Below are 24519 nucleotides of genomic sequence, written 5' to 3' on the forward strand. Positions count from 1 at the left end.
CAGAAAGAGGGGGAGATACCAGGAATTTTGTGTCTACAACTTTAACTGTTTATCTTTTGAACTGTAAATGTCAGTGTTAACCAGACTAATCATGTATTTTTTTCCATTATACTGTTAAGACTTCAAGTAGACTAAGGATAAATTCTTGGCTTTATACGTAAGATGCATTTCCTTCTGACTAAAATGAAAATTTGGGTGCAAAAGTGGTGAGAATACAAGCATCCTGGTGTGAAAGTTAGACATACCAAGTTGGTAACCTGGCAAAGGACTTTCTGTGACCTTACTGTGATCTCACATGATCAGCATTTGTCATCAAAAAGAGCAGATTTCCCTGACAAATAACTAGTAGCTTAGGACAGATCCTCTGAGATGTCAGCTAACTTTTGAGTCCTCACATTCTCACCTATCAGAAAGTGTTTAGACTACCAAGAAGAATCCATGTCCCATGAAAACTGAAAGCTTTGCCTTTTCTTGAAAGTAGCAGCTCAATCAGGAAGTTTATAATGGTTTACATGAGGGTGAAGAATACGAGATTATTATTTTATTTGCTTCCCCCAGCCAAACCTTTGAGCCAGAATAAAAGAGAGTTGGTTTTCTACATCATGAAGTGTACACCTCTCAGCTCTTCCAAAGCAGAAAGTAAGACAAAGATACAGAAAAACATTTTGAAGGATTTATATGATTTCACTGAAATGATTAGGAATAGACAATTTAAACTCAGTCCAATTAACAGATCCAGGTCTACTTACAGTTATACTTGACCTTCAGGTAAACATGAATGGTCTCTGTCTGTGCTCCAGTATCACTCTGTCTTTGCTCCAAGCTGAATTATGAGTAGAACTATGCAAGCAACTGTAGAGTGCTATGCCAAATCAATATAGCATATCTTTTAATCTTACATCTTTTAATGTCTTGGGCCAACAATAAAAGAATACATCTCTCTTACTCTCCTACAAGTCTCCTACTCAAAAATATTCTTCAGTGTTTCAGAGATGTAATTTGTAGCAGTTAATTTGTATTTGTTAACAGATTTAATTAAATATTAATTCCTTAATCTTAGCTCTGTGTCTTTAATACTGGTCAAGTGCCTATTCATTAATGTCAAATCAACAGTAAAAGACTCAAGATATACTTGCTACTGTAAGACAAACTTACTACTACAAACTGACAGACTTTGCTTAGAACTATAAATCTCTCGACATTTTTCTATGTTTCTCTTTTTCAACTCTATTTTTTTCCATCATTTTAATGTGCCTTGTTACCTGTCTTAAAACTGTAAATTCATCACAATAGAGATGATCTCTTGCTATAAATTTCTTAGTTATGTAATGCCTAAAGCAACAGGGTGCATTACACTTAATGTTACTCAGGTAACTTAACTTTACATCAATTTCAAATATATTTAATAGTCATGCTCAATCAACGCAAACATCACAGAAATTTTTAACTCAATTTAAAACATCGCCTCAGAAACCAAACTCAAAACTTTATGTGATAGAAAAATGTATTTCTTTTTCTTAAGAACTACTTGGAATGACTTTTAGCTAGTACAGTAAAATCTAAACACCACAATAATTTCCTATGGGAAAAGCTAAATATAAAACCATGGTTAGCATTGTCCCATATACAAAACCCACATATTCAAACTATTAGCTGTACGTCTCTTACAAACCAAAACTCCGCAAATTTCATTAAAACAGCTATCCAAAATACATGAAAACCTATTACAATCCAAAGAAAAAAAGTGGATAATCTTTTATTTAATGATGACAGATTAAAGGATAGACCAAATAAAGTACAGAAATAAAAAAAAAGCATAGATATCCAGAAAATAAATAGAGAATCTTTTTTCATGCCTTTTTCAATTTATTTTTAGAACAAAAATTTTATTGTGCTGAAAAGCTATGAAAAAGGAACAAAATAAACTCTTACATCATTTAAAAACTTACATCATTTGTGTTAACATGCCAGGCCATGTCCCCATAGGATACCAGCTGCCCGTTGACGTAACACCGTATTTCACTGTTTCTCCAGCGATTATAGATGTGTACAATACTTATCATGTACCACTGAAAAGAAGTACAAAATTAGTATACAGTAGCAGTGCTTCTGCTATAAAAAAACATAATGATTGGCATTAAAATAAATGACAAATTTTGTAAAGATATATGAATGGATGAATTCTCACAACCTTTCAAAATCGTAATTCACAGAGTAGAATTTCAAGTCCATTCAGTAGACTTGCATCTAAATATAACAGTGTACCTACCTCAGTATCTTTATGGATTAGAACCAAAGGTGACTGCAAACAGTCACAAAATACAAAACATTTCCATTCCTGAAAGCATAATTTTAGAACTGCACAATGTATATTGTAACATGAAACACACAGCTGAGGTCTGCCATCCAGTTCTGCGCTCACTTTCGTCAAGGGATTTTGTATCTGCCAATCACAGCTCTCTGGCTGGAAATTAGTAAATAAAGAAAAATTCATAACAAATCTTACAGCCTAACCTCAGAGACAGTGCAGGTTACTTTATATGATTTTCTTCCTGTATTCTTTATCACTCCGCCAATTTTGGACAACTGCTGTATCATTTAAAAAGTAGTATATAATCCAATCAAGAAATCATGGCATCTTTGAAATAAATCATTATTTCAAGAAAAAAAAAAGAACAAGAAAAAAAACACTTAAGTTTCCATTAAAATGCAAACTTTAAGTTTGGACTTAAGTTAGTCCAAGATGACACACTGGGAATGGAACTTAAAGCCTGGCGACGTGCAGCTCACCCGTATCCACAGTGTGTCCGGACTGTCTCCCAAGGGACACAAAGCCTTCCCAGCAGTGCCCACAGACAAGGACAATAATTGAAATACAGGAAATCCCACTTAAACACAGGAAGATGATTTGATTTTGGTTTGATTTTCTTAATGTTTCCCTTTTGTTTCCCTTCCTTGTGTGAAACTGTGAGGTTGGATCAAACACTGGAAGAGGTTTGGTTGCCAGAGAGACTGTGGAGTCTCCTTCCTTGGAGACATTCAAACCTGGCCAGACATGGTCCTGGGAAACCTGCTCCAGCTGCTCTGACTTGAGCAGGGAGTGGGACTCGACTATTTCTACAGGTCCCTTCCAACCTCATCCATTCTGTGATTCTGTAAAAAATACCAGGTCGTTTGCATTGAAAACACTACTACTTATTTTAATAATTACAAAATGGCTTTATGGACTTATCACTATGAAAAATATCTACATTTAAAGCAATTACTCAGCTGCTAGAAATTCAAAAACCACATGAGCGCTGCAAAATATCCAGTAATACTGGAAGTTTTATTTATTTGATTAACAGCTCATATTGCAAACACTGGTGTTATCATTCCTTTATAGTTACAGTAGCTGTGAATTTTATCACTAGATTTACCAGGAATAAATGTGCAGTTATTCTATCATGCATCTTACTAATGATTTGGAATAGTAATTTACTAGTTTATAGTATTATTTACTAGTCTTTTCCTTTTTGGCACTTCCTTTAATTGTTGTCTTTGATTTTATGTGTCTCCTTTTTCAAAAGAGAAACTTTCTGCATCCATAGGAGTATTATTTTAATTACCTTGTTTGATAATAACTCAGTTACCTCTAGGAACCCTTAGTGACACATTTTCATACAGGCAAGGTGCACATCCTCACAGGGGTTAACCAGTTAACAAATGGTAATGGCCTTCAAGGGTAATAGCAGGTTTTCACCTTGAGCTAGTAAAGCTGTTTGCTCTTCTTATCTATATGATCTTTACTGCCAACCAATTTAACACCTTAGAAAGCAGCATTTCAGATACTCTGAGTCAATAGAGCTCCTCATAATCAACCACTTTATGCAACAGGCCAAACAGTCAAAACTCCAACTACTTTAATTTTTGTGATTTGATGTTATTTTTATACTACCTCAAACAAACCGTTTCAACATCCCCAATCTAAGCATTTCTGTGGTCCTCTGTTCCACATCCCCCTACAAGTAGTTAAGATGACTAAATTTCAGGAGGTTTTATAACTCCTGAGAAACGATTTGAAAAATCTAGATAGTTGTTATTACAAGGGCAAGGAGAATAAAAACAAAAAGTGAACAGGAGATGTTTCCATTTTGTAACCTCTCCTGTTCTACCTTGGTAAGAGTCCACATGAAATTTTGTTTTTCAAAGAAAACAAAACAAAACAAAACAAAACAAACAAACAAACAAAAAAAAAACAGAAAACAGAGACAACACAGCAGGGAGTGAAAATCATGGATTTTAAAATGTGACCTGTCTCCACAAATCACTGATTTATCTGAAATACCTGAAATATCTTCAATTATTTAAATTTTCTTTCATCTTGGTTGGTTTTACAATTACATATTGCAGAATACAGACCAGCTAGCAGGTCTATAGTCTGCAATATAGCACGTCATACCAGCAGTGTCATCACCTGTAGTATTTGCATCATGCTCACAAAGCAATGAATTGGTTACTACAATTATCACATTTTTTTTTTTTAATTACACACAGCATATAGTTTGGATGTACACAAGAAGCATCTGACTGCATCTACAAAGTTCCCCTTCTCCTTCCACCTTTTTGATTTATTAAAAACTATATATCCTGAACCTGTTGACCTGTTTTCCTCAGTACACAGTAGTTACAGATACAGCTGAAAATGCTGTAGGCAGCTTCTCCATATTCACTCTTGCAAGTGGCACAGTCTGCTAAGTGGCATTTAAGTATGCAGACCTAACCACTAATTTTGATCATTAAGAATGCTATCATAGTATACAAGAGTGGGTTTTACAAATGCCAGTTATCTATTCATAGATATTCTTAGATTCATAGATAATCTTAGATAATTAAATTAAACTTCTTACAGTTTTGACCTTTTTTAAAAACAGACGTGTATACAAAAAATCTTTTTATATTAGTATTTATACATACATATATTTATGTATGTATATATAGCTTTTGAAAATATGACACCTTGGTATTTTTATTAATACTTGGTTTCTTCCAGTTTGATACACTTCAGTGTAAGCAGTAAACAGACCAGTGCTTGAATACGAAGTTCAAACCCCAAGTGAATCCTGTTCAGTAAAAGTGGCCATTAAACTTTTGATGAAAACAATGTGTTTAAACTCAATATCAGTTACAAACAGCCTTGCTTTTCCTTGAAAAACGTGATGCTAAAACGGAATGGAACTCGTGTCATCCTGTTTGCAGGCGACCCCCTTGCAGCCCGTGGCGCTGCCTTCAAGCTGCAAATGCGGCGGGAAGCTGCGGAGCAGGCACCGTTCCGGCACTCATAGCTGCCATCGCTGCAAAGAAAAGGCTCTACACATATATGCAAAGAATTAAAAACTCCCTCTATAAATCCATCATTTTCCCTAGGTTCTCACTTGTATTGTTCAGAGATCAAATTTTCACATTAAAAATGAGTAAAATAATGCCTTTTTTTTATTTTGATAAAAAGGGAAAAAGGTACTCAAAACTAAAATCTAAGCTTATCTTGATAGATCTCTTCTGCTTCTCATGAAGTCAAAACTGTCACACCCAATTAGTTTGTATCCATTTCTAAAGATGGCTTTCACATTTATTCTCTATTTTTTGGATGTAGTTTTACTTTTCTTCCCAAAAAGTTACGGTTGCCAGAAAGGAAACAAAACCACAAACCTACCAGCCAAGCAACAGTACGCAAGACTACCTCACTCCTTGGGTGTCCAAGCGAGCAGATTTATTGGATAACACTAGATTAAGGACATACCGCTCCAGCTTTGGCTTCCCAGGTCATGTGTTGCCAGGCTATTTTTTTTTCCAAGAAACAATGAACAAAGTATTTTTGCAAGCCAAAAAATAACCAAAAAAATAACAAGGCACTGCAAAGCAATTTTTCTTTCACATCTTATAGACAGGTTGTATTAGAGAAAGAAACAGTCCCTATAAATTCAGCAGTATATTGATAACTCAAACGGTCCAAGAGTTGAACTGGTACCTAGCTAAGCAGAAAGCAGGTGCACAGTGTTTAACTCGAGCTCTGCTTCAATCAGTAATTTCTTTCCAAAGTTCCCATGCTGCCTAACACAAACCTTACGGAAGAAAAATTCCCTTGTCATCTTTTCCCTTCAAAGGCTAATGCTAACAATAACCCCTACTAAATGCCCACAATATACTTTCATATACTTTAATCTTGGCAGTGAGTATCCATTGCAATGGTACTACAAAATGCTGCACTTTTTATAACCATGCACTTAGATATTCACAGTCCTGATACTGAAATATATAGTAGGAATAAGCTCAGAACCACAGACCCAAGTTTTACCCAAGTTTTAGCAATAGTTCATTAATGCTGTGCTGCAGCCCTGTGTGCAGATCCTCTGAGAAACTAAAAAGAGCAAGAAATATTTGTGTGGATAGTGCTGGAGCCTGCGTCCAACTGCAGCAGGATGATGGGATCTGTGGAGAGACACCCGCTCTCCCGCCAACCCCGTTCACGGTGCACACCCTGTCCCTTCACTGCAACAGCAAGAGCACCGACACAACCTGAACCTGAACATATCTAGATAAAATGCTCAACATTTTATTATCTGAAAGTTAGTTCCCAAAGTATAGAACAACACTCCCTGTGTTAAAGGCTGTATTGCCTACTCGGTTATAGAAAAATAAAGGTACTGCTCATTTTATCCACAGCATCTCATCCCTCTCTTTTAACCAATATCATCTAATATCTCTAATTTCACACTGGTTTAATTTCTTTAAAAGCTTTCAGTGGAATAAAATGCTTGTTCCCAACCACAGTTCTCAAGCACAGTAAGAATCCTTCAAATAATTCAACAGAATTGGCAGACAAAACTGCCACATATAATAGTATATTACTCTGCCTTGGTAAATTGTACTTATCTATGTGTTTGTTAATCCCTCCTTCCAATTTTTTTAAAAAAACACATTTCGTCTCTTCTTGTAGTAAACAATGTTGCAAGTACCTCCTTTAACTTTCTTCTTATGATGCTATATTCTTAAAGGGCTCCTATTAGGCCTCAGTCATCTATAATTGCCCATACAGAGTAAAAAAAAATCCTCTACCTTATGGTTTTAAATAAAATTTGCTTTCATTTTCATTTTTCCACTTTTTGAGGTTTTCTTCATTTTGATACAACTTCCACTTTTGAAGGACTTACCCTTCAACCCCCCCTTTTTTTCCACAATTCCTTTAAAAAAAATCCTACAAATCCCAACTTGTTCAAGGCAAAAGTCAAGCAAGAGTTATCAATTTTGAGCTGTCAAAGAGCTTCCAAAAAAAAAAGAAAGACCACAAATGTTTCAAAAGAGTTTGAGCTTTTATGCCACACAAATGACACCAAGGAAATGCAAGCTCTTCTTTGTCCTTATACTTCCTAATTCTTCGGCTAATTTTCCCCAGAACATGGCAAACGCTGTAACTATCCTCACTGTGTGCTTGAATTACACTCAAGCAGTTTTCTCTTCCTATGTAGCTCATGAATTTCATTACATGGAAATTCTGTTATTTATTGTTACAGTAAAATTACCTGATTAGATTAAGTCTTTTTTTAATACAGGGTATCACTTCTCCAGGGGTAACATGTCCTTGTCTCTTCTCTCTTAACTATATGTGCCACTTACTGTCTCTATTTTATGATGCTGTTAAGTTACAGCCATTAAAACCTAACGTCATCTCTTACTATGTATCTTATATATTAGGAATACATGCAGTTCTGCTAGGGATGACAAATGATAGAGTTAAAAGTTGGAAGATCTTCACAAAACCCTCATGTTTTTCTGATCTGCCTACATAAAGCTGCCTGACTATTGAATGGACTGAATATCCACGTTTAGTGTGACTCAACAAAAATTGAAATAATTGTTACTCAGATGATTAATGAGGACAATGGTTCTGGCAAAACCTCTCCCTGAAATGCCTACATCTTTAAGCGAATGCTCAGAAAAACAGTATGTCTGTTTAATGACCAAAATACACTTGTAAAACTGAACTGTAGATAGATGGTGGGCGGCTTTGGAAATGGCTGCATCTTTGCCTATATATCTATAGAGCCAATGTATGAACAGTGGCACCAAGGTAAATCCTAAGCATCAGGAAGAAAAGTAGTGTATCCTTTAAAAAGGACATGTTCTGATTTATGTTAAGAAACTAGAACTCTATCTGATAAGTTTTCCTTCCTCCATTATACTTCATGTATGTTCTGGCATAGATGCACACACAAATTATTAAGGAAAAAGAATCAGAGGAACTACCTTTAGAACTACCTCACAACTACTTGCAGGTAAAGGAGTTACTACAAATCCCTCCTAAAATCTGAGCGATGATCCGAAGGGTATGCAGCACAATCTCTGAGAAATACCACTAGCATGAAAGTTGTAATTGGATATTTCAGCAAATCATGAGACTATAAGTTGAAACTGTCACATATAGAACGAGATATATGTTTCCTAGCATTCTAGAGCTAACTATTTTAAATTGAGTAACAAGAAGTAAAATTTTCTAGTGATAGGATAAAGAAATCTCAGAATTGAACCACAGTCATTCATACTAAAAACTATCAAAAGAATATCTCACTAGAATATGAAAAATGCTTCAGTATCAACAACAAAAAAAATGATCAGCTAACTCTCAGCACAGGATTCTGAGTTGAGCGTTATTAACAGCATGATCTAAAGCTAACAACTTAATTTGCTCCTGGGTTGAGTGTTTATCAGCACATCAAATATGCCACTTCAAAAGAGAACCGAATTGTCATCAAAACTCTCTTCTGGCTTTAAAACTTAATCAAATTTACAAAATAGAACCTACTGACGTCAAAACATTCAGCAGATATGGGATTATAAAGCTACATACATTTCTTAGTAATATCCTAGAAAAATGAATAATTTATTTAGAAAAAAGGTAGAATTAAAATCACTGATTTTAAATCAGAATTCTTAACCAAACAAATAAGAAGAGCGAATACTGATGAACGAAAAATGGTATTTTTTTCCCTAAAAGAGTGCTTTCTCCAAACAAAAGCACCGAAATTCAATACACAATTTCAAGGCACTAAAAAAGAAATGGGTTTCAAAGAAAAACACATACTGGACTGTTATCAATGACAAATATGCAATGCTCCAAGCAAAAGGCAACACTTAAGCCACCTAACAGAGAGCTGGAAGCCACAAAAATCCCTGCTGTGCTGGGAGTACTGGGCATGTAACACAAAGGAACATTGACACAACCTAAAGAGCTTCAGGCACTGCCAGAATCATCCCAGAATCATCCCTGGCACCGGCACCAAGCTCATCAAGTAGTGAAGGTTAAAGAATAGAAGGGCTTTTATCACGTTCTGGAAATAAAACACAACCATTTTAAAAATATTTAAATTCTTCAACATCTAAAACCAACTAGGCACTTTTAAGGTGACTTTACAGAAGCGTTACTTCATAAATTATTGTATTTATCTTGACCTGAATTTTGCTTGACATATGCATGTCAAATCAACTATTTATAAATAAGAGATTATAGATTATTAATCATTCACATCACAAAAGGAATTTTACTCCTTCCTTCCAGGCGCATTTGGTGACATTTTCAATGTCACTCTCTATTGCAAATATTGCTTTGCTTACCTTGCGTGGCTGGAAGTCATACTTCACACAGTGTTGGAAACCTTTGCCTTTTGACTTCAACGATGTCACTATTAAGCAGTTGCCAACAAAATGAGCAGAATAGCCAACACCTTTGCTAGTTCGGAAACTGAAAAAGAAAGAGTTGTTAATGAAACTGTAAAATGAGGAACTACTGATTAATAAAATGAGATTCAAATAGTATTTTAAATTGCCATTAAAAAGGAAAGAACTGCAAATTTAAAAATGTAACCTTGAAAAGGGCTTTCAACTTTTTATTTGTGAGAAATATTAAAAAGATTAATAACACAGAAAACATGTATTTCCGTATTTATAGTTTACATCAAAACAATTGTAGAGAGAAAATCTGGAATTCTTAAATGCCATTTCGTAGACTTAGTTGGCAGAAATTTATAAATCAGATCACACAGAGCACTTCAAGAAGTCTTCCTACTGGAAGTACAACAAACATCGTTAATACGGAGTCCACTTAATAGGCCTTTTAGTTTGAAAGCTTTTTTAATTTGCTACCAATTGGTTAATAAAAATAACCAACAATTAAAATAAAAGATCTAAACAGTGAACTTCATCTATAAATTCTGTAATTAAGTTGTTGAAGGATAAGAAACAGACATGAGTAATTTTGTATATACATATTTACTCCAGTGAGAGGCACATGCAAATATTTTCGGATTTCCACTTACTCAATTGCTGCTGAAATTCTGCCTCTTTAATCTATCCTACTACAGTAACACAGTCTTGATAAAAAAACGTTTAACTATAGACCTGATTTCATCTTCAAAAACATTCAGTTAAATATCTATGCACCCTAATGAGAGAGACTCAGACTTCTCCTGTTTCTCAAAGTCAGCCACAGAGCTGATAAACCACTGACCTCTGGGGAAAAAAAAAAAAAAAAGATATCTTAAAAATAAGTAATTTGGTTCTTGAAGAATTGTCTATAATTTTTTCAAATTTTCCTATTCTTAGTTTTCTCTGTAACCGCAGTGATTTTGTCACCATAATTTTCAAATTGTACTGTTCCTGAAATTTTAAACATTGAATTACCCTTCCATTATAAATCCTTGGAGTTTTGCATTTGAGGACAATAAAGCACCACAATACTGAGATCACAGTCCATTTCTGAACAGAACAGCTCTTTTCATCTTCTTTGTGGAAGAGAATAATTTTCTGAATATGGAATCTAGCCAATAACCAAAAAGATTTTCACTTTTTTTTTCCCAAATTAATTAATATTCTAATGCAAGATGATTTGAGAAACTGAGAACAGAACTATGTCCTCTGTTCACCTCAGCACTATAATTCACAGATTACAGACATCTTCAGTTACTATTTCTTGTCCATGTGAGCGAAGCTGGGGCTCTTCTCTGAGATACTGCACATCTCTCCCCAGCTGCCTCACATGCAGAACTCGCAGCATACAACGATGAAATCTATGCAAAAGGCAGCAAAAGTGGTACTGTCAACACCCATGCAGATTTCACAGCCCTTAACTACTTTCCATGACAGCTGCTGCATGATTGTATTACAGCTCATACAACTGCTTTATTATCATTATCGTTTATTATCATTATTAGTTTTAGCCAATTTCTCATTTCAACAATTCAACAGCATGTAGACATTCCTGAATCCACTGCTGAACGATTTCAGTTTCTTTAACTCAGTATATTATAAACAAGACCATAGTACTGAGATTATTAATATATTAATTCTTGCTTGGGGAAAAGAGTGGGTTTCTTTCCTACTAACTTTGGAGCTCCATGGGAGTGCCCATGATTCATGATCCTGAGTGGAAGAAGCTGGCCAAGAAGCAGAATTGCAACCCTGGACTTCAAGATAGCTGACTCTGACCTCCTCAGGGAGCTCCTTGGAGGAATCCCCTGAGTCAGGGTCCTAGAAGGAAAGGGGGCCTAGGAGAGCTGGCTGATACTCAAGCACCACTTCCTCCAAGCTCAGGGTCAGTGCGTTCCTACAAGAAAGAAGTCCAGTAAGGGGGAAGGAGACCTGTGTGGATGGGAAAGGAGCTGCTGGTCAAACTTAAGGAAAAAAAGAGCACACACACAGTGGTGTCTCTTTCTGTGAGACAACAGCGGGAATGTATGGATCTTTGTCTTAGGAAAGATGATGTGTTAATCTCTGTGGTTGCTGGTCACAGGACAAGGCGTAATGGGTACAAACTGCAACACAGGATATTCCATTTCCGTGTGAGGAGGAACTTCTTCCCTGTGAGGGTGCCAGAGCCCTGGCACAGGCTGCCCAGGGAGGCTGTGGAGTCTCCTTCTCTGGAGATCTTCCAAACCCGCCTGGCTGCCACCCTGTGCCCCGTGCTCTGGGTGTCCCTGCTGGAGCAGGGGGTTGGACTGGATGATCTCTAGAGGTCCCTTCCAACCTCAGCCACTCTGTGATTCAGAGATTACATTGCTTTTGCAACTGTTTTCCATTATCTCTATTAGTACTTGCTTCAGAGAGGGAATAAACAGTATAGAAGACCTTCCTCAGTACCATTTTTCCCACCCCTGCATCAGTAAGAATTAAAATGTTTTTCAGAAGTTTTGGCATAAATCTCAAAGGTTGCCATTTACTATCAACCTCTACGTGGAAGCACTTGGATGTTTTAAGGACAAAACGAAGCAACTATGACACCACAGCCTAAGTTTTACCCTGTAATTCCTATGTAGAGTTAATTACACATTCTGAAATAAACCGCCTATTTATAATTAGTATTAATATCTGGATTGAAGCTACCTAGCTCCAGGATGTGGAAGTGGTGTCACCTTAGCAGGTATCACCATCTTCAGCAGAAACAAGTCTAGAGGGCAGAGACTTCTCAGTTGCATCATTTAAGTTAGCCAGGAAACTGTATTGATTATATGATACAGAATCTGCACCTCATTTATGAGAGGGCATTTTCAACCATCTATTACACTGTGATTATCATTACATCTCAGTATAATTGTGATAATTGCAGTGATCATCATACTGTCTGTCCAAAACTCTGATTTATCCTACTGCCCCCTACAGTGATCCATCCCCTATACTTCAGATTTCAGACAATCCATCAACATCAGATTCTGCATAAATTCTGAAAGCACAAAACAAAGCGAATCCTTAAGCTCATTATATGTTTTGTTCTTTGAAAGATTCATTATAAAATGTGGTTTCCAGAGCACTGTTCACTCTGCAGTGTTTGCTGCAACCTATAATAGCTTTTCTGCATTCTCTTAAAAAAGGTAGCAATTCTTATTTGTAGACACAGTTTCAGTAAGACTTTTGCCCAGATTTCAGGAATGGATTTTACTGCTTTTACTCTCTTCTCTACTAGGTCAAAAGATCCTTGAAGAAGTTCACATTAGCTCCATTTGCTAGAGCAATGAAAAGGCAATTTAAGGTCAGTTAGTTACCTACAGAGACTCTTTTCATATTTACTTTTCCTAGATATTTGTTTTGCTATATACAATTCGGTGCTAATGAACTGTTTTTCCTGCCATTTGAACATGACTGCTCTGCAACAAAGTCTTTTTGTTATTGTTACTCATAATGCCAAAAATGCCACCAAAGAGGCACCTAGCTCTTGTCCAGGACTGTTAACACACATTTCATAAGTTGCAAGAAACCTGCACTACTGTTTTAATACACAGCCATTAACAGGCTGTCCCACCATCCTTACACAAAATTGCAATAATGTATTGTTTTAACAAGGAATTAACAATGAGGAAATAGCACTTGGTCTTTAGCTGGTTACAAAACGCCAGTTGTCCTTCATATCTGTCAGACAGAAAATCACCTCCCTCATTTTCCTTCTCTATTTCGAAGCACAAGGTTTCCCATGACCATCAAGCTGATCCAACAATACCTTGCCACCGCTATGTGCTACTGTACTTGCAGTATTTGGACATTTCTGCTACGGGCACTTCTTTCTGCAAATCTAATGCTTGAATCATGCCAAAGTCTCATTTAAAATGCAGTCCCACAATATTTTTTCTGAGTATAACTAGAGGTTTGGTTAAACACGAGAGAAGAGCTGCAGGCAAATGTATGGAAACAAGGTCAGCAAGATCCTAAGTTGGCACCTCAAGAAATTATGTCCTAAATTCCTCCTGTGTTTTCCAAGACATTTTCATGTATTATACATTCTGTGGGATTTATTGCAGAATTTTTGGGAGTTGTGGGAAAACAAGAGGAAAAAAAAACGATTTAATGCTACAGCAAGTTCTAACTGAAGATATTTTATTCTTAAAATGAAGGACCAACTGATTTCACAATAGCTAGTGTTGTGGATACCCTCACAAGGCAATGCAGCTACAGCCGATGAAAATCGGGATCAAGGACAGGAACAAAGGAAGCTCAAGCATCCACAGACACATAAGGACATGCTGAGGGGACAGCACTTCAGGAGAAACTCTCAGGCTTTTTCTGGGAAATCCACCCAGCTACACATCTACCTGAAGGGCCTGCGCACCACTGCATGTGGCATGGGGAACATGTGGGAGTAATCTGGGGTCTGCATACAGATACAGACCTGATCCATCAGGAACAGGCTGGGAGAGCCCACAGGACTGCAGGGCTGCAACGCAGGCAGGCTGCCTCTGTACGAATGACCAGGGAGATACCAAAGAGAATTTGCTCTTTATGTGGGACAACAGCAGGAATATATGGATCTCTGCCTTAGGAAAGATGATGTGCCAGCTGATAGCTGCTGGCCTGACCACCGGCAGACCAACACTCTAGTTGGTGTCTGTGATACACAAAGTGATCAGTAAAAACAGTAGTAGAAGAAGCCTTCTTGAACAAACTGCAAGATATTTTACATCTGCAGGCCCTTGTCTTCATGGGAGACCTTAACCACCAAAAAGACCTTAACCAAAAAGGACAACAGAGCAAGGCACAAGATATCCAGGAAAGCACTGATGACAACAGGCGACTGAGAAGCTGACAAAAGGAGGTGCTCTGCTGGGCCTGACACTCGCAAAATGAGGAAGGGGTTGGGCATGTGAAGCCCTGGCTGCCCATGAGATTGTGCAATTTGGTATCATTAAAGGAGGAAGCAAGGCCAAAAGCAGAATCACAACCCTGGATTTGAGGAGAAGAGACACTTGGTGACAGTCTCTATGATGCCACCCACCATGTGACAAAATCCAGAAGCTTAAAGTTCAAATCAGTGATCTACTTTGAATATTTTTTTCCTGTTTTTTATGCATTACTTACTGCTTAGCTTATACCACTATTTAAAAATGGCAAGTTTTTTCACTGCTTTTAATTTCCTCCTGAAGTTGGCATATTCAGGTTCCCTCTTATGTAATACACTTACGTGAACTCATTTTCTTCTGTAGCTCTTATGCAGCACTGTCAAATTTGAATTTAAAAGTCACAGGAGTTTTCTTTCCCACACCTGATAAATCATCTCTTTTTATATATACACACAATAACAAGAGATATCATGAGAAAGCAAGATACTAAATCATAATCACAAAGATGTGCAAGAGTGAATGAGTGAGTGTGAGGGAAGAGGAAGGAAAAGAAGAGATGGAGAAAGAAAATGTTAAGCAGATTATTTTCTAAGAAAATCTTCCAATACGCAAAATGAAAAATCCAAGTAAACAAGTTTTCCCCAATTTCCTTTTTTTTTTTTTTTTCCAAATATTTAAGGACTTTCTTCTACTCCTGCAAGTGTAATAACAACAGATTAAATGGTTCAGGGCTATGTACTTGATGAATTAAGCTACATAGGAAGAGCAAATCAAATTATGCTCTATTTCTAAAATATATAAAGCCATTCCGAGCCTTCATGATGGTTCTCTGCGCTGGAGTTCTGACAAGGACAGGTAACTAGAGGTAATTCCAAACAGCAGCTCTATTTAGAATCTCATTCATTTAGCACAGGTCTGCTCCAAAATCATTGAAAACGTGTGCAGATGTAGCAAAAGGCAGACATTTATTCAGGGGTTAACTTTTAAGTGCTACAACGAGGAAGCAGGAGCTCCTTATGTCTTGGAGTGATGCTCGCTTACGCCCTTGGACTCCGAACTCCAACAACAAAATAGCGATGACAGCATTTTGATGGGCTCTTGACTATTTGACTCTTTTATATTCTTTATATTTATATAGTCTATTTAATGACTCCTTATCAGTAGAACAAAAGCAGCTCTCAAACATACAGAAATTTCAACTAGTAGAAAAAAAATCTTCTTGCCCAGCTAAATGCTTTATTATAAATATATCTAATATTCTAATAAGTTATTTATTGTAAGTAATTCATACTGCCAGAGGAAATGTTTAAACAAATGCACAAGTTTTATGGCTGTTGCTGCTAAGATGTACATTATTAAAAGCTACTCTTCAGAGCAGTCTTTTGAAGACAGAACTAAAATTGTGTTTTGAAGGATGAAATACAGATATTCTTTGATAATTCAGAGGACAGCTTTGTGGGCTTTATTCATTGAGACATTTAAAAAAATACTCTAAATAGAAATCAAGATCTCTTTAATGGACAGATGTTTAGGACCAAGTCCAGATGGGTTTTCAATGTCTAAATTCATATATTTGAACAAATCAATCTAGGAATATATTTCCTCTGATAAAATCCAAACTATGCGGAAATATTCATGGAAGTTTAAACATGTTTTAAAATTACATCAGTGTAAGATATACACTAAATGAATTGAATAAAAATTGTCATCCTAAATATCAGAGCTATATCACAGTAAAAATATATGTATCAAACATCTGATGTTATTCAAACCTAATGCCAATGCTCCTTGTACATTATATTGTAAAGGAAAGGTATCACATTTACCATTCAGGTGAAATGTTTTTCTACACTGATATCCCTAGAAAAAGCAACCTACTTCACAGGAGGTGCATCTTTGGAGTAACCTTTTCCCATTCTGAAGCAACAAGAAATCCTCTAACCAAATATGTGACCTCAATGTGCCAATTCACAAATGCAGATTCTGAATGAGAAAAAAAATACCATGCTACAATTTTGTATGGCTGCTGACTCCTATAATTATGTTTATGCTTCTCCTCATCGGCCTGAGAAAATGAATAATATAAAGATCATACTAATAATCCTTAGCTGTGGCTGAGGGAAAAATCACCACAGTAAAATAACTAGAAACACTTAGGAGAAAAGGGATGCATGAAAACGCCTCATTTCAGAAGGCAATTTAGGGAAAAACTAGCAATTTTTTTCTTCAGAATAAATGGGAGTTRTTATTTTTAATCAAATATTTGCTCTGTAAAACTACAAATGGTTATGTTTTTTCCACTGAATGCAAAAATTAATGTATTCACAGTAAAAGAAAAACACATCCTAAGACCACATCATCCTCTGGTTTCCTCCTCAGGGGACTGCCGCAGACGTTCAGTTTCTCCCCTTGSAAACCACTTCCAGAGGTGGAAAACGCTACTTTTCATTGTTCCTCCCAGCAGCTGCGCTCCTTGTTTTCCCTAAACTGATAAATCTTGACAGATTCCCATCCTTATCTGTCTGCCCAGCTTCATATATGCAGCTTTTAAGAGTATGAGAAAAGATGCATATTAAATAAAGAGTATGAGGAAAAGGTGCACATTAAATAGCAAATAAATACAGAATACAGAAGCAGAAAGTTGTCTACTGTCAACTGTACTTATGTAGATACATAATTATATTTTCAAGTGAAAAATACTGTTATTTTCATGAGTGATTATGAACTGTTATGCCATACCTTCTAAAATACCATAACTTCATCCAACCTTTTTTTTTAGAAAAGAAGAAAAGATTTTTTTTTAAATCATATTTCTTACTTTAAAAATTAATTGTTTGCAACAATGWATCAAAAGAATCAGAGATTTGAAATGGTGGGAAAGCTGTTTTTATATGCCAGATCTACTTTCAATTATGTCTAGCTAATTTGCTATCAGAGTACTTTGYGTACAGCAATTTTTATCCTAGCACTAGTATCAGCCCGGAATGTTAAATATCAAAGAGAATATATAATAAAGCAAAGTTATATTCTCAAGTTTTCTCTCTAAGAAATAAAACATTTTTAACATTCCTTTAAATCTACAATACAGTGTATTTATAAACCTCAATACAGAAAACACACACAACAGTTTATATACAGTAAGTAACCGTCAAACTCCACTGATATTGGGGGAAAAGCATTTCAAAAATAGAAAAAAAAAAGTAGTAAAGTTTAACTATTTTTAAGAAGCCAAAAGAAACCCTAGAAGTAAAGTTATGAGTTACTTACCAATAGAGATAGGGTTTATCTTTATCTACATTGATATTATTTAATGGATCCATACGAAACCAGGTGTTAAGAGTAAATCCATTTTGATAAGGCCACTTAGCAATAGGAGGCAATGCAATTGCCTGAAAACAAAAAACAAAATAAAACAGTAAATAGTGGATCAACTCATATTAAAACTATAATTTCAGATGTCAATAACCATTCATCTCAATTAATGTACTCAAATSTTCAGATCAAATTAATTCCAACAGAAAGTACAATAAAAATAGACCTCTAGACTACAAGAGAACTACCTCTGAGCTCTTCAGGGACCTCCCTGGATCAGTCCCCTGGGCTAGGGCCCCAGAAGGAAGGGGGGTCCAGTAGAGTTGGATAATATTCAAGCACCTCTTCCTCCAAGCTCTGGATCAGTGCATCCCCACAAGAAAGGAACAAAGTAAGGGAGGCACGAGACCTCCCTTGTGGTCTCATGGATGAGCAAGGAGCCCTTGCAAAAACTTGGGAAAATGGAAGAAGAAAGCATAATGTGGAAAAAGGGACAGAGTATTTGGGTAGAATATAAGAACACTGCCAAAGACTGCAGGGATGTGGTGAGGAAGGCCAACGGTGGCTGCTGAATTAAATACAGCAGGAGATGTCAGGGACAACAGAAATGGTTTCTGCAAGTACCTCAGCAGCAAGAGGAAGCCTAGGGACAAGGAGGGCCCATTGCTGAACAGTGTGGGTGCTYTGGGAGGGAGGATACAGAGAAGGCAGTTACCAAATGCCTTCTTTGCTTCTGTCTTTACTGCTAAGGCTACTCAGAGAGGCTAAAACAGGGCCCAGACACAAGATAGAGAACCAGGAGAGAAGAGAACTTTTCACTGGTCAAGGAGGGTTGGGCTAGGGATTAGTTAGGCAGAMAGGACACCCATAGATCTATGGGCCTGGATGGGAGGCACCCAAGAGTGCTGAGAGAACTGGCAGGGGTTGTTGCTCAGGCACTGTCCACCATCTTYGAGAGGGTCTGGAGAGCTGGGGAGGCACCAGAGGGCTGGAAGAGAGCCARCGTCACTCCAGTCTTCAAAAAGGGCAAGAGGGAGGAGCCAGGAAACTACAGGCWGGTCAGCCTSACCTCYGTCCCTGGAGCAGTTCATCCTACAGAGCATCTCCAGGCATGTGAAGGAGAAGGAGGTGATCGGGATCAGTCAGCACGGAGGGGAAGTCATGTCTGATGAACCTAATAGCCTTCTATGATGTGATGACCGGCCCACTGGGCGTGGGGAGAGCCGTGGGTGTTATCTACCTTGACTTCAGTAAGGCTTTCGACACTGTYGACACCTCCCATAACGTCCACATAGGAAAACTCTGGGAGTGTGGTCTGGACAAGTACACAGTGAGGTGGATCGAGAACTGCCTGGATGGCAGAGCTCAGAGGGTGGTGGTAAATGGGACCGAGTCYMGTTGGAGGCCTGTGGTCAGTGGTGTCCCGCAGGGCTCAGTACTGGGCTCGGTGCTGTTCAACCTGTTCATCAATGTTCTGGGCGAGGGCACAGAGGGCACCCTGAGTAAGTTTGGGGACGCCACCAAGCTGGGTGGAGTGGCCGACACTCCGGAGGGCTGTGCTGCCATCCAGAGGGACCTGGACAGGCTGGAGAGTTGGGCAGAGAGGAACCCCATGAGGTTCAATAAGGAYAAGTGCAGGGTCCTGCATCTGGGCAGGAATAACCACAGGCACCAGTACAGAATAGGGGTCGACCTGCTGGAGAGCAGCCCCGCAGGGAGGGACCTGGGAGTGCTGGTGGACACCAAGTTAACCATGAGGCAGCAGTGCCCTCGTGGCCAAGAAGGTCAATGGGATCCTGGCCTGCATCAGGAGGATGCTGCCAGCAGGTCAAGGGAGGGGATCCTGCCCCTCTGCTCAGCTCTGGTGAGGCCGCACCTGGAGTATTGGGTGCAGTTCTGGGCTCCCCAGGACAAGAGGGATGTGGAGCTTCTAGAGAAGGTCCAGCAGAGGGCAACAAAGATGATTAAAGGACTGGAACATCTCTCATGCGAGGAGAGACTGAGTGAGTTGGGCCTGTTTAGCCTTTTTAACCCTCTGGAGAAGAGAAGGCTGAGAGGGGATCTGGTTAACATGTATGAGTTCATGAAGGGAGAATGCAGGGAGGAAGGGGCCAARCTYTTCTCAGTGGTGGCCAGTCRCAGGACYAGGGGCAATGGGTATATGCTGAAACAGCAAGTTCCATCTCCATGTGCGGAAGAACTTCTTTCTTGTGAGGGTGRCAGAGCCCYGGCACSGGCTGCCCAGGGAGGCTGTGGAGTCTCCTTCTCTGGAGATCTTCCAAACCCGCCTGGCTGCCACCCTGTGYCCTGTGCCCAGTCTGTGATTCAGAGATTTAGGGAAGCTTGGCCAATGATGGGTGGTCCATSAAGCACTTATTTGCAGTAAAATCACAACCAAGGAAAGAGGCATGTTTTATTTGTGCATCTCAATCAAGAAAATTTATACTCTTGTACCACTGTCAGCACTGAAACTGGATGTTAARAATGACCTCCAATAACTGATGCAAAATATCTCACCACTTTGCACAAAGAGATATAAGGAAAACTCTTACCCTGTAAGACTTTTTTTGATGCTCTAATAGAAAATTAAACTTAAAAGAGATGTTTCATCAGTGTTTGCCTCTGAAGCCCAGAAATGTCAMAGCAGTTATGTGTCACTGCAGACATTCATAAACTGCAATAGTTGTCTTGCTGCTSTATAAACTTTGGAGAGAAGTTAACTGTGTTTTTAACTTGCAGTAGCAAATGAAACTATCTCTTTCAAAMCTCAGCAATTAATCCTTACACAATCCTTACACAAACAGACACATCTGTTTGATCAGCACAATAACAAACAAGATCAAGTGATTCAGCTAAAAATAGATCAGGTGAGAAAGTTATTTTGAGACAGATTCCTTTCCTAATGTAATCTGCCACACAAAGAGCTGTACTGAAAAAAAAAAAGAAGAAAAAAAAGAAGACAGTTTGTGTTTGAAGAAACCTCTCAGAGCTACTGAGGAAATGCATGCAGATAAACAGTCCAAGGGAGCTTATACCCCACTCTGTGCTCCATGAAGGCACATGAAGGCTCGAGGATCCCAGGATCCCTGTTCCCTAAGTGATTCCAAGTTCTGCTGTGGGGGAATGTGAGTTCATAACATTGCACACATTTACTGAACCTCAAATCAGGATTTCTAAGTTCAGAGCATCTGCATTTACTGCACTAATAATTATCTTTATTTATCTGTGTATGTTATCTGGATTATTTTTGTAGTTTCGCATGCAGGGACATTTCGCATGCAGGGACATTTCGCATGCAGTTTCGCAGGGACATTATTTATTTAAGAAGGTTTAACAGGAATACAATTTGATCATGCACTATCTAAAAAAATAAAGCCAATTTATTTCAAGTTTAAATCACTACCTTGAGAGTAACCAGCTCAAGGCCYGAAAGAATGATGTTGATGAAGTTCRGATAGTGAAGTTCAGATAGTAAGGAAAATATATAAAATTTATGACTGTCACTGTAAACTGTGATGACAAACACAAGCACCTCTCTATTTTCCTCAAGCCTCTAATACAGTATCAATCACACTATTCAAATTAATGCTATTCCCTTGTAATTTTCAGTTTTTATTTTATGATAATTTCCCCATTTAAAAATCTATTTGATAATGCATCCTCACAACTGCTTCTCAGTACTACATCTAGGCTGCTGAGTTCCCTCAGCTACAAAAGGGATTATACTACAGAAGTTCTTCCCTGCATTTCCTTTTCAAGGATTTTGTTCCTCAAGTGGAAGTATCTTAGTTGAAAACTTACTGCAGCACTACAGCCTGGAAAGTTGAAAAAGGTGTCAGGCCCATGTCTCTGTGGCATCTGATTAAGGACCGATAATAGTTTAACTGCATGTCTTGGCTGTGAAAATAAGAAAATTGCAGAAAAGTCAATACAACCATTTTTATGCTCTCTAGGCTACAGTGGATACTAGATCATTTTCAAACTACAGAGCAAATGAGTTCTCAAGTAGTTAACAGACATAATTTATAAACATACATTCAATCAAMATGAAGAAAATGCAACTTTATAAGCTCCAAGAGCCAATTTGTGTTAACTTCAGGCTCTAATGCAATGACACTTAATGCTTTATCTGATCAGAGCTTACCCAGATTCCGTTTTCGCCTCGGAGCATGCTGAACAAAAGCTTCAACTCCTTGACAGTGATGCTGTAGCTGGCAAGAACCCCCAACATATCAACCAGAAGATCTTCAAAGGAAAATAAAGTTATTCTGAACTCTGAATTTCATTGTTTTGACAAACAAGCTGAAAAAGTTTATGCCTTTAAAAGTAAGCACAGTCACAAATTCTAAAATGAAACTATTTCCTTAAATATTTCATACAGGTTTTCATATTCTCACTCTTTAAATTATTCTAAAAATGCGTATGTAATATTGTCTTTAAGTTTGTCTTACACTTTGAACAAAACAGTTCATAAACATACCAAGAAATGATTTTCCCCATTCCACAACACTATTATCATACATTATGAGCTTACTGCTTATCGCTTTTTATTACCTATTTTTAGGACAAGGGATTTTTTCATTCCTTTTAAACTAGCATTTTTCAAAAGGTTCTGAGCCATAAGATGTTTGACATTATTCTTTAACTTAGATACAATGCATTATTCTGAGGATTTATAGGGTTCCTATAGCTTTGCTACAGTGATAATGCTTCCAATTGTCACCAGGGTTGAAAAGCCCAGAAAAAAAAGAGTGAGAAAACAATAAAAGACTACAATAAGCAGAAATGATCAAAATTGCTGAAGAATTTAGGCAATATAGATTCCATTAAAAATCCCAAAACCCAGGAACAATGAAAGTATTAGCATTTCATTGCTTGCCTTTTAGAGAGRAAAAAAAAAGTTTAAAGCTACTGACAGTCCTTGGATCTTGATTTTAAGAGCGAGAATCTCCTTCAAGGATCTGTTAGCCTGTGAGATGCTGACATTCCCTATACACCCTGCACTTCCTTCTGCCATCAACAACACTACTGAGAATTCCTACTACGTTTAGTAGGAGRAAAACCAAGTTGCCCATCTTCACAGAGGCAGCATAAGAGACTATTCAGAATTTTATGATTTGAATTTAATTATTAAATTCAAAAATCCAAAGTAGAAAGTTTTCGAAACAAATAACTATGACACAATAGAATCAGCATTAATAGAACTTCTGCATCTCCTCAACTCTCAGCAACCAGAAATCTCCCTGGCCCTAATTCCCAGAGTACTTTTTCCTTTCAATCTCTGAATTTTCCCTTTTCTCCAAAAATGGAATAAATTTTCAAAAAACAACTCCTATCATATTTCTCTTATATTTACCAAAATACTTTGCACTACAGGATGTTGGGGCCCACCGCTCCCTCGCATCAACAGGAAACCAGCATTTAAACAGGACTGCTGTTACATTTTAACTATATTATCCAGTTAACTTTCTAGAAATACTATCAGAGTTTCAATATATTTTCAACGTAAGATATTTCCTGTTTGGCATATAATAYAGAGGTGATTTCTCTTTGTTCACTGCAATACTTGGATAAAACTGCTTAAAACCAACTAAAAATGAGAACACTCACATCATTCTAGAATCTTTTTGTATTATTTTTAAATGAACCTTTGTGTACCCTGAAAATGAAGACATCACAAAGCCTGAAATCTTGAAATTTGGCAACAAAAACCTCTTACTTTACCAGTGTTACTCTCCTAGCCTAAGTTGTACCTTGGCTTGGCGCAGCATTATTAACTAYTTAAGCACTGCTTTAAACATGCTCTTTTCATATAAAAGTGTATCTGCTAAAGTTCTTACAGTGCTGGRTTCCTAAGTATCCAGCAGCTTTGCTCATAAAAGCTTTGTTTCAATCTGCATATGCACCACGAATAACTTCACAGCCCTACACAGAGCTTTAGTGACCGCAGCACTACAGGCTGCTTTTGTTCATCACAGAAAGTTTGACTCTTAGAGGTGCTCACAAAAATGCTCTTCATGAATATCCACCCTTTCAGAGTCCTTTAAAGCACTGATGTTCTGCTTTTAAGCAAGTTTTCTTTTCAGATCCCTAGGCCTGTGTTTTGAATAAATTCAAAACCTATTAACTTATTCCATTACAAAACAAACTTCTGATAGGGAAAAGACATAACACAACAAATGAATTATCTTTAACAGGGATGTAGTAACTTGTACAGTGGGTGGAAACACAGGTCATGAAAAACAAAAAGAAAAAACCTGTCAACCTCCATACATTTCCACCATACRATCTGTATGTATTCCAAACGTTGAGATATGAAAGTAATCGCTTATTCCTTTTCCCTAAACATTCTATATAAGAGTGTATTTCACATTCCTTTTCAAATCCTTTTCTTAAAGGAAAGTAAAATAAAGAAAGCTAAAAACGTCTTGCCTGCAAATGAATTCTACGAGCTGGTTCCCAAGCCAGTCCCTGCAAGCACCTGTGTCCCTCGCTGCCTTCTCTCTATCATGACACGTGGAGATGGCAGCAACTGCAGATCACACCACACGTGATCATAACTTGAGGACAACAR

At 37.6% G+C, this 24519-nt stretch overlaps 1 protein-coding gene across 5 annotated transcripts in view; it reads right to left on the reverse strand.

The window, feature by feature from the left end:
* NBEA (neurobeachin) overlaps nt 1-24519 on the reverse strand; it is a 462643-nt gene that overhangs the window by 358346 nt on the left and 79778 nt on the right. For all 5 annotated transcript variants that reach the window (XM_026033944.1, XM_026033943.1, XM_026033942.1 and 2 more), the window contains exons 3-7: nt 22090-22190; nt 21747-21842; nt 17901-18022; nt 9649-9775; nt 1950-2069 (exon numbers count right to left, since the gene is read on the reverse strand). In XM_026033944.1, coding sequence (XP_025889729.1) covers nt 1950-2069; nt 9649-9775; nt 17901-18022; nt 21747-21842; nt 22090-22190 — 566 coding nt within the window. The remainder of the gene's footprint in view (nt 1-1949; nt 2070-9648; nt 9776-17900; nt 18023-21746; nt 21843-22089; nt 22191-24519) is intronic.

Source organism: Nothoprocta perdicaria, unplaced genomic scaffold (assembly GCF_003342845.1).
Source record: "Nothoprocta perdicaria isolate Ctin4 unplaced genomic scaffold, notPer1 scaffold_137, whole genome shotgun sequence".
NCBI classification, from domain to species: domain Eukaryota; kingdom Metazoa; phylum Chordata; class Aves; order Tinamiformes; family Tinamidae; genus Nothoprocta; species Nothoprocta perdicaria.